The sequence below is a fragment of the Heloderma suspectum genome, chromosome 2, assembly GCF_057233095.1.
Source record: "Heloderma suspectum isolate Gila_16-S chromosome 2, 16-S_ref, whole genome shotgun sequence".
Lineage (NCBI taxonomy): Eukaryota > Metazoa > Chordata > Lepidosauria > Squamata > Helodermatidae > Heloderma > Heloderma suspectum.
This window is the reverse complement of record NC_139459.1, coordinates 105,904,144-105,916,145: the sequence shown is the minus strand read 5'-3', so window position 1 is coordinate 105,916,145 and position 12,002 is coordinate 105,904,144. Positions and strand designations below refer to the sequence as shown.

The following is a 12,002-nucleotide window of genomic DNA, read 5'->3' as shown; positions in this document are numbered from 1 at the left end:
TTGGTGAAAACCGTAATGAAAGGTCACTGAGTTATCTTCCAGCTGCCCTGAGAGATTAGGGAAATACACTCTTGTGTAGGTTCAGAAGCACTTCTCTTTATCCCTTAAATGTAGTCTACATCTCACTCCGATTTTGAAACCAGATTCAAACGTGATCTCTGCCAACATTTATGAAGTGCTTACATGTCAACTGCAAGCTAAGCCAGGAGTACGAATGTTTGGACAAAAATCACAGGTCATGATCCTGCCAAAGGTCCACTGATTTTAATAAAAGAGTTAAAAATGTACTTAAATCTCCTTCCTTAGGGACTCTGATCTTGCAAGGTAGACTCCAGCAATTCATGGAACGAGAATTGCCAAATGTACAAGCTGGGTTTAGAAAAGGCAGAGGAACTAGAGACCAAATTGCCAATATCTGCTGGATAATGGAGAAAGCCAGGGAGTTTCAGAAAAACATCTATTTGTTTTATTGACTATTCTAAAGCCTTTGACTGTGTGGATCATAACAAATTGTGGCAAGTTCTTGGTGGTATGGGGATACCAAGCCATCTTGTCTACCTCCTGAGGAATCTGTATAACGACCAAGTAGCAACGGTAAGAACAGACCACAGAACAACGGACTGGTTTAAGTTTGGGAAAGGAGCACGGCAGGGTCGTATACTCTCGCCCTACCTATTCAACCTGTACGCAGAACACATCATGCAACGTGCTGGGCTTGATGAAGCCAAGGCTGGAGTTAAAATCGCTGGAAGAAACATTAACAATCTCAGATATGCAGATGATACCACTTTGATGGCTGAAAGCGAGGAGGAGCTGAGGAACCTCATGACGAAGGTGAAAGAAGAAAGTGCAAAAGCTGGGTTGCAGTTAAACCTCAAAAAAACCAAGATTATGGCAACCAGCTTGATCAATTACTGGCAAACAGAGGGAGAAAACGTGGAGGCAGTGACAGACTTTGTCTTTCTAGGCACAAAGATTACTGCAGACGCTGACTGCAGCCAGGAAATCAGAAGACGTTTACTTCTTGGGAGGACAGCAATGACAAATCTTGATAAAATAGTGAAGAGCAGAAACATCACACTGACAACAAAGGTCCGCATAGTTAAAGCAATGGTATTCCCCGTAGTAACCTATGGCTGCGAGAGCTGGACCATAAGGAAGGCTGAGCGAAGGAAGATAGATGCTTTTGAACTGTGGTGCTGGAGGAAAATACTGAGAGTGCCTTGGACTGCAAGAAGATCAAACCAGTTCATACTCCAGGAAATAAAGCCAGACTGCTCACTTGAGGGAATGACGTTAAAGGCAAAACTGAAGTACTTTGGCCACATCATGAGAAGACAGGATACCCTGGAGAAGATGCTGATGCTAGGGAAAGTAGAAGGCAAAAGGAAGAGGGGTCGACCAAGGGCAAGATGGATGGATGATATTCTGGAGGTGACAGACTCGACCTTGGGGGAGCTGGGAGTGGCGACGGCCGACAGGAAGCTCTGGCGTAGGCTGGTCCATGAAGTCACGAAGAGTCGGAAGCGACTGACCGAATAAACAACAACAAGGGACTCTGAACTTACTGGATGCTGCCCATGAACAGGAAGAGTTATGGATAGCTTTTCTTTCAATCAAAATATAAAATAACCCTTAACTCATTTTAATTGCCATCAAAAATTATGCCAGAATTCCCTTCTCTTTCAGCAACTATACAGAAACATCAGAGATTACAATAAAATAGTATCGCAGACATGCTTGACTACCATGCATACTTTTACTAGTTTAACAAAATGAAAACCAGTAAACGATTATTTAAACACAGCCTCAATAGTTACAGTTGGAGGGGATTTTTTCAGGTTGAAAACTTGGTCTAGTTACTGCCTTGGGAAGGGATACATTTGAGTTCAAAATAAGATGACTTGTTTTACAAGTCCTTCAATAGAACCAGGATGAAGAGCAAAAGATCACTAATACTTACTTTACAGACGTTGTGGAGGCACTCTGTGGTCACCGGTTGGTAAACCAGCTCCTGGCAGCAGACACACATAAAAGATTGTTCCAGTTTCTTCAAAAAATTCTAAGACAGGAGAATCAAAAAATAACTCAGATGATGAAAGCCTAATAACCTTTTCGTTAAAAGATACTGTTTCTATCAAAGTAACTGCCGCAGCCCCTTCTATAGATCTTATTTTATTTATTATTTATTTATTGCATTTATACCCCGCCTTTTTTCCTCTTGCAAGGAACCCAAGGTGGCTTACATTATCCTCCTCCATTTTATCCTAACAACAACCCTGTGAGGTGGGTTGGGCTGAGAGTCTGTGACTGGCCCAAAGTCACCCAGTGAGCTTCCATGGCCGAGTGGGGACTAGAACCCGGATCTCCCAGCTCTTAGTCCAATAATCTTGCCACTACACCACACTGGCTCTCCATTTTATGGAGGATTAGAACCCTCATTTTATGGAGGATTAGAACCGGATATCTGAACTATGCCTCTTATTTTATTAAATATGTTACTTATTAATCCCTTCCAGTCATTGTAAGAAAGGTTAAAAATGCAAAAAGCAAATAAAAACATACTGGTCCTTCTTTTAGAGAAACTAGAACTTCATCCCACAGTTTCTGGTTCGGGGAGTCTTCCTGAATCAACCATTGCTGTTGTTGAGTTAGCTGGAAAGATTCTCCTTTCCCTCCACCTCCCATCCTCATGGCTTTGGCTGTGTTTGTAGGTTCCTCTATACCTTCTGAAAAATATTATCAGCAATCGGTTATTATAATCTTGCAATGAATTCTTAGGATATCTAGATAACCAACATGGGTACGCTTACTGATGAAATTATAAGAACTCATCCCGTTATTGTATTACTCTCCAGAATAAAACCTAACAAAATGAATACTAAAACAAACAAAAAATGAAGCTGGTAAGATTGTAGATGATACAATATTCACTGTTCTGCCAGTTGGTGTGTAGGCAGTATTGAGCTAGAAGGACCAATAGTTTGACTAAGCATAAGGCAGCTTCCTATGTTAATTAATATCTCCCTTACAAGGCTTTCTGCAAGTGTGGGCAGCATTATTGCGTGTTTGTATCTGGTACTGGGCAACCAGGACAGAGTAGGGATTTTTTGGTTTACCTACCACCCCCACCTGCCCAACAAGCTCCCTAGCTGAGTTGACACTGGTTGTCTCAGACCTGTTGTTGTGACCACTTGGATGATGATGTGAGGGTTTCTCTTTGACTTCTGTGCCATGGTCACATCACTTCTTGGTGTGGCTTGGATTTGCTGTGACTCTTTCCCTCTGGAGGGATGCGGAACGAATTAGAATGATCAACCCTAATGGCTAATACATATGGACTGATTCCTGAGAGCTCTTGGGGAGTTTCCACCCAGCATGACTGGCACTCCTATTGACACCCTGGCCACTCTTTGAGATCCTGAGATGACTCGGGTGGTTGACACAATGGCTCTTAAATGCCTTCTCTCTGTGAATTGTTCTCATTCAGCTCCTTGATTCACTTGACTAGCTGGGAGTGAAGAAACAGATGGGTAGACAGAACGCAGGTAGCAGACTTAAAGCAAATCCAACTGAGCACAAGAGTAGATATGAAAATGTAAACTTCTCAATACTGGGGAGAGAGAAGCTTGTATGGGGCCCAAAGAAACCGTACTTGGGCACAGGCCCTTCTACCTTTTATGTCTGACAATTGATGGACCCTAGTTAAGTGACCCCCAGCAGCCATACCATCATCAAGTGGCCTTTTCTGATTTCCATTGCTCTGTTCTGTTGGCTCCTGTCTCACAGGTTGCTTTTTTACTTTATCCTTCTTTTCTTTACTAGCCATGGCTTCCAAATAGCCTTCTGGGTACTACAACAGAAGAGCATTGCATTTGAGAAGTATATTAAACAACATTCACATACAAATAAAGATGTTTTAAAATTAAACTAACCTATATAACGCACATATGAACAACAAGTTACTTCTAAAACAATTTGTTAGGAAAATGGAGCACATGATCTTATATGTGAAAGAGGACTGTACCCCTGGAGGGAGAACATATAGAGCATGCACCCATGCAACTAACTCACAAAATGGCATCCCTGCTGAACCTTGCTCCTATGTTTCTATCTTAGGATAGTGAACAGATTGTCAGAACCTGGGGGCTGTAGCTTTTGAAGTTGATTAGGGGTCTGAGGGTTGTTTTTAGGAACCTATCTAGGAATCAAAACATTAATAAATGAAATGCACACTAGGCTACTCACTTGATTGCACACTACATGAAATAAGGTGTGCATCTACTTTGAGCTTCTAGAATATTTTCAATGAAAATGTTCCTCCTTTCAATCAAGGAAGAAAGTATAGTTCATCTTGCTTTACCTAATCATCCAACATGTTCAAAGCTAATCTTAATAGACTCTTACTACAAGAGATTTTCAACTGAGCACTGAGTTTTTCTGTCATAGACGTTAGAAGATTATGTTTCAATAAAATTTGGTAAAACTGTGGCAGCTAAGTTCTAACCTGTAAACTCAAGCCCAATTTCTTTGACCGTTCAGTTCCTTCTGAAGTCCAAGGTGCAGGTTCAGCATCATCTCTTCTCAGAAGATAGCGCCAAACTAAAAACCCACATTTTCCAATTTCTGGCCAGTATTTCACCACCTAAATACAGAAGTTCCTATCATTTATGTATTAGTTTCCACAGTCTGAAGGTCTGTCCATTAGATTCCTTATAAATATTTCCTTTTAATTCTGAGAAGTTGAGTAAGTTTCACTTCTACAGATATTCATTCATTTTAGGAAAAACTTGTGCTATATGAAAAGCAGTTCAGACAAAAAGGAAAGCTGATCTGAACATATCTGTTTTGGCTTAGAGCTAATGTTGCACAAGTGGAAGTCCACTTGTGCAAAGGGACTTCACCATCTTCTCCTCCTGACAGCACCCCATGCACCCCCCAAATCTGCTGCAGAGGGTCCCCAAACACTCTGAAGCAGATTAGGTGTGCTGCAGGCAGGAGGGAAAATCCGTTCCACCAGTGGTCTTCCTTCCATTGACACACACCACAATTGGATACAACCTATAGCTCTGATAATCTGCTCCACTCTGTGCTCGACTTCCTAAGCAAACAGTGTTATAAAGATAAAACATCACTAATATCTATGTAAACAGCCTATTACTTTATGTGCCCTGTGGGTTAAGAAGAGTAAAGCCGCCTTACACAAAACTATGAGTTCCACAGGTACTAATATCATTTCATGCAAGAGGAAAGGTATTTGCAGCTCATGACTGCAACCCAAAAATCCCAATGCATGAACCAGGAGTTCCTCACTTTCCATTTCTGATTACAGTTCCATGCACTGCACTGAAGGCTACTTTTCAAGGTCCCCAAAGTTTCAGAGCAACTTTACAGATTGCATGGGGTTTTGATGTAGGAAGGAAGACTACAGAAGTTCCACTGTGGCCTTTTCTATTCTGTCCCATGAATGCTTATAAGTTGTTTCAGGCATAAGCTACTATCTGTAGTAAACATTTAAGTTATGCAAGTAGAATGCACTCCATATTAGTACCTTCCCTCTCCAATATATTCAATAAGTAGTGGAGAGTTTTGCCATAAACGCCTGTTGCTATTTTTTAGTCAGAAGAAAAAGAAAAAATACAAGTGAACCTTCAGGGAAGAATAGTCAGTAAGTGATTGTCTTTGCAAAAAGAACCTTTGATATCTACACTGTTCTTTATATAAAATGTATATCCCACTTTTTCTTCTTTTTAAGAAGCCAAAGACAATTTATTCGGACATATGCCATATTCAGGATTATGTATTTTAAGTTACCCTAAACATAGGGCAATATGCAAGCAGGTTAAAAATACTGGCTGTGTCTTAAGTTTCTTTTCACATAAGTGATCCAGAAGCTAGTTTTCAACAACTGAGTATTTGACTTCATGCTCCAAAGATAGAAATTCAGTTTTCTGAACAAGAAATTTATTCTCCCTCTCTTTCCTTTACTATCAACTGCTATAGCAGTTAAAAGTAATAGATAAGTCTCTTTCCTTCTCTTCGAATACATTGTGCAAAGCTGAAAATACAGATAACTAATTCAGTAATTAGTGAATACCACTCTAAGAGGACTGATGACAAGAAGGAATAGTTTTCTAAAAAAAATAATACGTTGGATCCAAAGTTGTGTGAACAAAAGATTGCTTACACAATGGGGCTTTTCCACTTTCTCCTCCCCACTGTAGACTCCATGCCGCCTTAACCACCTCTCCAAAGGGTCAGAGGACCCTGCTGGGCTGTGACACGGGGAAACTACAGAGAGAGGGCAAAATCACCAAAAATTGTGCGAGTGGAGTTCTGCTCACACAAGGTGCCATGACTCCATGTAATGTTCAACAATCCCCCCCTCCCTGCACCCCAATCAAGGAAGGTCCCCCAACCCTCTAGAGAGGCTTTTCCAGAAGCTGCAATGGGAAGAAGGGGTTGGGAAAGTTCTTTTGCACAAGCAGTCTTCCACTCACACAATTTTGGACCCAATATAAATTTCCAGTAGAATGAGAAATGCTTTCCTATTTGCATTTTTAAATGGAAGGAAGGATATAGCAGAAAAACATGCACCTTGTAAATGCCGTCATATCTATTGCCTTCTTCAGGGGCGTATTTGCTGATCCTTCGACCCTTGGAGCTGCGAACCACTCGAACTGGCTTTCCGGCTCTCCAGTTTTTAGATTCAGCTCCATTTTTATCATCCAGTGGGGCATCACAATTTAGGGCCAGTGCCCTGAAAAATATTTTTTAGAAGTCTTCATAGGATGGAATGTTTCCTAAAGTATTAGCAGCACTGGGGAGTACCTTGGTACACCCAGCTATTTCAATTTGGTTAGCAGAGGATATAGCATTTCAGTCAACCCTCAAGTCAAGAATTATTGGCTCCATTCAGACAAAATGCCAAACCATGATTTGTTATGAGAACAACCAGCACCTCATCTCAGGCTTCTGCATTCACTCCTCCCTCCCTCCCTCCCTCCCTCCCTCCCTCCCTCCCTCCCTCTCTCTCTCTCTCTCTCTCTCTCTCTCTCACACACACACACACACACACACACACACACACAACCACAGCTTGCTCCATTTGGACAAAACAGCAAACTATGGTTCACTGCAAACAAGAAGTGAAAGCATTTAGTTCCCTCCTCTCGGGTATAAAGGAAGAGAAGGGAAAACACAAAGTGAAGGTGCACCACTGCTCATGATCTGTTATGTCCAAATTGGTTTTTGTCATGTTCAAATCAAGGCACTATTTAAAGCGCTGTGACCATTTTTCTAATGTCAAGAATTCTGCTACTATCAGTGAAGGAAAAATTATGGGGAATTAGATTTGATAAATTGTACAAATCAGGTTTCCCTGCCCCCAAACAGTAATACTTAAGACATTAATAAAAATGTAGCATAATTTGGAAAGACTTACAAAACAGAAATGATATTGTTAAAACTTATTTTAGTACTTTATTCCACATTGTTACAGGTATTTCCTGAAACACCTCTATACAAATCAAAACCACAACAGAAAACAGAGCATTTAACTAACTAAAGCTGCACTCCTTAACACACTTCGTTGTTGTTGTTGTTCAGTCGTTAAGTCGTGTCCACTCTTCATGACCCCATGAACCATAGCACGCCAGGCCTTCCTGTCCTCTGCTCTCTCCTGGAGTGTGCTCAAGTTCATATTCATTGCATCAGTGATGCTATCTAGCCATCTCATCCTCTGTCATCCCCTCCTCCTTTTGCCTTCGATCTTTCCCAGCATCAGGGTCCTTTCCAGGGAGTTTTCTCTTCGCATTAGGTGGCCAAAATATTTGAGCTTCAGCTTCAGTATATGTCCTTCCAATGAGCACTCAGGGTTGATTTCCTTTAGGATGGACTGATTTGACCTCCTTGCAGTCCAGGGGACTCATAAGAGTCTTCTCCAGCACCACAGTTCGAAAGCATCAATTCTTCGGCGCTCAACCTTCCTTATAGTCCAGCTCTCACAGCCATACATTACAACTGGGAAAACCATAGCTTTGATTAGATGGACCTTTGACGGCAAAGTGATGTCTCTGCTTCTGACTATGCTGTCTAGGTTTGCCATAGCTTTCCTCCCAAGGAGCAAGCGTCTTTTAATTTCATGGCTACAGTCACCGTCTGCGGTGATCTTGGAGCCCAAGAAAGTAAAATCTGTCACTGCTTCCATTTCTTCCCCTTCTATATGCCAGGAAGTGATGGGGCCAGATGCCATGATCTGAGTTTTTTTAATGTTGAGTTTCAAACCAGCTTTTGCACTCTCCACTTTCACCCTCAACAAGAGGCTGTTTAGATCCTCTTCACTTTCTGCCATTAGGGTGGTATCGTCTGCGTATCTGAGGTTGTTGATAATTCTCCCGGCAATCTTAATTCCAACCTGTGATTCATCCAACCCCGCGTTTCTCATGATGTACTCTGCATATAAGTAAAATAAGCAGGGCGACAATATGCAGCCTTGTCATACTCCTTTCCCAATTCTGAACCACTCGGTTGTTCCATGTCCGGTTCTTACTGTTGCCTCTTGACCCTCGTACAGGTTTCTCAGGAGACAGGGAAGGTGGTCTGGTACTCCCATCTCTTTAAGAATTTGCCACAGTTTGTTGTGATCCACACAATCAAAGGCTTTAGCATAGTCAGTGAAGCAGAAATACATGTTTTTCTGGAATTCGCTTACTTTCCCCATGATCCAGTGAATGTTGGCAATTTGATCTCTAGTTCCTCTGCCTCTTCGAAACCCAGCTTGTACTTCTGGTGGTTCTCGGTTCACATACTGCTGAAGCCTAGCTTGTAGGATTTTGAGCATAACCTTGCTGGCATGTGAAATGAGCGCAATTGTACGGTAGTTTGAACACTCTTTGGCGTTGCCCTTCTTTGGAACTGGAATGTAAACTGACCTTTTCCAGTCTTGCGGCCATTGTTGAGTGTTCCAAATTTGTTGGCATATTGACTGCAGCACTTTAACAGCATCATCTTTTAGGATCTTAAATAGATCAGATGGAATACTGTCATCTCCGCTAGCTTTGTTGTTAGGAATGCTTCCTAAGGCCCACTTGACTTCACTCTCGAGGATGTCCGGCTCAAGTTCAGTGACCGCACTATCATGGCTATCAGGGACATTCAGATCTTTCCTGTATAGTTTGTCTGTGTATTCTTTCCAGCTCTTCTTAATCTCATCTGCTTCTGTTAGATCCCTGCCTTCTTTGTCCTTTATCATGCCCGTCTTTGCACAAAACATTCCCTTGAGATCTCCAATTTTCTTGAAAAGATCTCTAGTCTTTCCCATTCTCTTGTTTTCCTCGATGTCTTTGCATTGTTCATTTAAGAAGGCCTTCTTGTCTCTCCTTGCTATTCTCTGGAACTCTGCCTTCAGTTGGATAGATCTTCCCCTTTCTCCCTTGCTTTTCGCTTCCCTTCTTTCCTCAGCTACTTGTAAAGCCTCATCAGACAGAAACTTTGCTTTCTTGCATTTCTTTTTCTTTGGGATGGATTGAGTTGCTGCCTCCTGAACAATGTTATGGACCTCTGTCCATAGTTCCTCAGGCACTCTGTCTATCAGGTCTAATCCCTTAAATCTATTCCTCACCTCCACTGTATATTCATAAGGGATCTGATTTAGGTCATACCTGAATGGTTTAGTGGTTTTCCCTACGTTCTTCGATTTCAGCTGAAATTTTGCAATAAGAAGCTCATGATCTGAGCCACAGTCAGCTCCAGGTCTTGTTTTTACTGACTGTATGGAGCTTCTCCATCTTTGGCTGCAAAGGACATAATCAATCTGATTTCGATATTGACCATCTGGTGATGTCTATGTGTAGAGTCGTCTCTTGTGCTGTTGGAAAAGAGTGTTTGCTATGATCAGCGGGTTCTCTTGGCAAAACTCTATTAGCCTTTGTCCTGCTTCATTTTGTACACCAAGTCCATGCTTGCCTGTTATCCCGGTTATTTCTTCCTACTTTAGCATTCCAATCCACTATGATGAAAAGGACATCTTTTTTTAGTGTTAGTTCTAGAAGGTGTTGTAGGTCTTCAAAGAACCGATCAACCTCAGCTTCTTTGGCCTCAGTGGTTAGGGCATAGACTTGAATTACTGTGACGTTGAATGGTTTGCCTTGGATTCCTACTGAGATCATTCTGTCATTTTTGAGATTGTACCCCAGTACTGCTTTTCCCACTCTTTTATTGACTTTGAGTGCTACTCCATTTCTTCTAAGGGATTCTTGCCCACAGTAGTAGATAGAATGGTCACCTGAATTAAATTCGCCCATGCCTGTCCATTTTAGTTCACTGATGCCCAAGATGTCGATGTTCAATCTTGCCATCTCATGTTTGACCACCTCCAGCTTACCTTGATTCATTGATCTGACATTCCAGGTTCCTAAACAATATTGTTCTTTACAGCATCGGATTTTCTTTTCACCACCAGACACATCCACAGCTGAGTGTCCTTTCGGCTTTGGCCCAGCCGCTTCACTCTTTCTGGCGCTACTTGGAAATACCCTCTGCTCTTCCCCAGTAGTATACTGGACACCTTCTGACCTGAGGGGCTCATCTTCCGGCGTCATATCTTTTAGCCTTGTGATACGTTCCATGGGGTTTTCTTGGCAAGAATACTGGAGTGGGTTGCCATTTCCTTATCCAGTGGACCACATTTTCTCAGAACTCTCCGCCGTGACCTGTCCGTCTTGGGTGGCCCTGCACGGCATAGCTTATGGCTTCATTGAGTTACGCAAGCCCCTTCGCACATCAAGGCAGTGATCCATGAAGGGGCCTTAACACACTTACTAGGAAGTAAGTCATATCAAATTTGGGGACCTTGCTTCCAAATAAAAATGCTTAGGATTACAGTGTAAGAACCAGCTGCACAATGCAATCCTTTCAGACTCAGGAGCAGCAGAGCCTCTGCTTGAGTCTACACGAGGTGTGAAAAACATCCCACTGGAAGTATTGGCCAGATACATTGTGGTACACTTTGCACAACTCGAGGGAACACCTGGAGAAGGAAGGGCTCCATTATGTCCTATGGGGATAGACTGTATCTAAGCAAACCATATAGTTTGGCATCCCAATCATTTTCTTAGATTCTTTGATCTATGAAATGACACAGAATGGGTATTTTAATGAATGGATCCATTTCCAATATAATGTACCTACTACACAATTTGATCTTTGGGTATCTAGAATGCTGAATCACCTTGTCTTCCTAATGCAGCATATTTTTACTAGAGTGTTTTATCTCTCCTAGAGAAAAGCCGCCTATGAACAATGAGTAATTCATGCCAACATTTGCCTCATAATTACTGGAGGTTTCACTTAAGGCTGAATTTCTCTCTCGGTCCATTAGAAACTTTCATTTTGGTAAAAAAGGGTTATAACTACTTTATCATACTGACAGAACACACACACATCTTCTACATGTTCCAATCATCATGATTTTCATCATCAGTGTAAAAAGAAAACACAAAAGGCAGGCCCTTGCCCAAGGTAATTTAGAATCCACATCATATATAAACGTCAAGGAAATTCCACAGTAATGCTTATAAAGATTACAAGAACAATGACTCTAAATGGTAGTTCCTTATTAAAAGGAATGGATGCTTCCTCCTTTGAATAAAATGAACTGGCAAATATCTTCAACACCTGCCTACCTGTTCATATGTGTTAGGGTCTGATCAAATGAATGTTCTCCAATCCTTTTATTGCCAGAAAGATCTCTTCCACCGCTCCCAGTGTAAGTAAATTCATCACCTCGATCCTATATGAGAAGATTAAGTACTCTTTAAAATGTCAAGCTAAGAATACAGGACTGCAAGAGCTCAAATATTCTGTTGGAAAATTTACTGTGCCCTGTCTAATAATGGCTTTACATATAAAAAAGTGCCAACACTTGGTCTGCTGATGCCACAGCTATTTGTGTGTGTGTGTGTGTGTGTGTGTGTGTGTGAGAGTAAGTAATATATACATAT

At 41.6% G+C, this 12,002-nt stretch overlaps 1 protein-coding gene across 1 annotated transcript in view; it reads right to left on the bottom strand.

Moving 5' to 3' along the window:
- Nucleotides 1–12,002, bottom strand: part of UHRF2 (ubiquitin like with PHD and ring finger domains 2) — a 78,779-nt gene that overhangs the window by 5,051 nt on the left and 61,726 nt on the right. Inside the window, exons 10-15 of the mRNA XM_084834470.1 lie at nt 11,685–11,791; nt 6,598–6,760; nt 4,508–4,645; nt 3,730–3,853; nt 2,566–2,729; nt 1,964–2,062 (exon numbers count right to left, since the gene is read on the bottom strand). Coding sequence (XP_084690596.1) covers nt 1,964–2,062; nt 2,566–2,729; nt 3,730–3,853; nt 4,508–4,645; nt 6,598–6,760; nt 11,685–11,791 — 795 coding nt within the window. The remainder of the gene's footprint in view (nt 1–1,963; nt 2,063–2,565; nt 2,730–3,729; nt 3,854–4,507; nt 4,646–6,597; nt 6,761–11,684; nt 11,792–12,002) is intronic.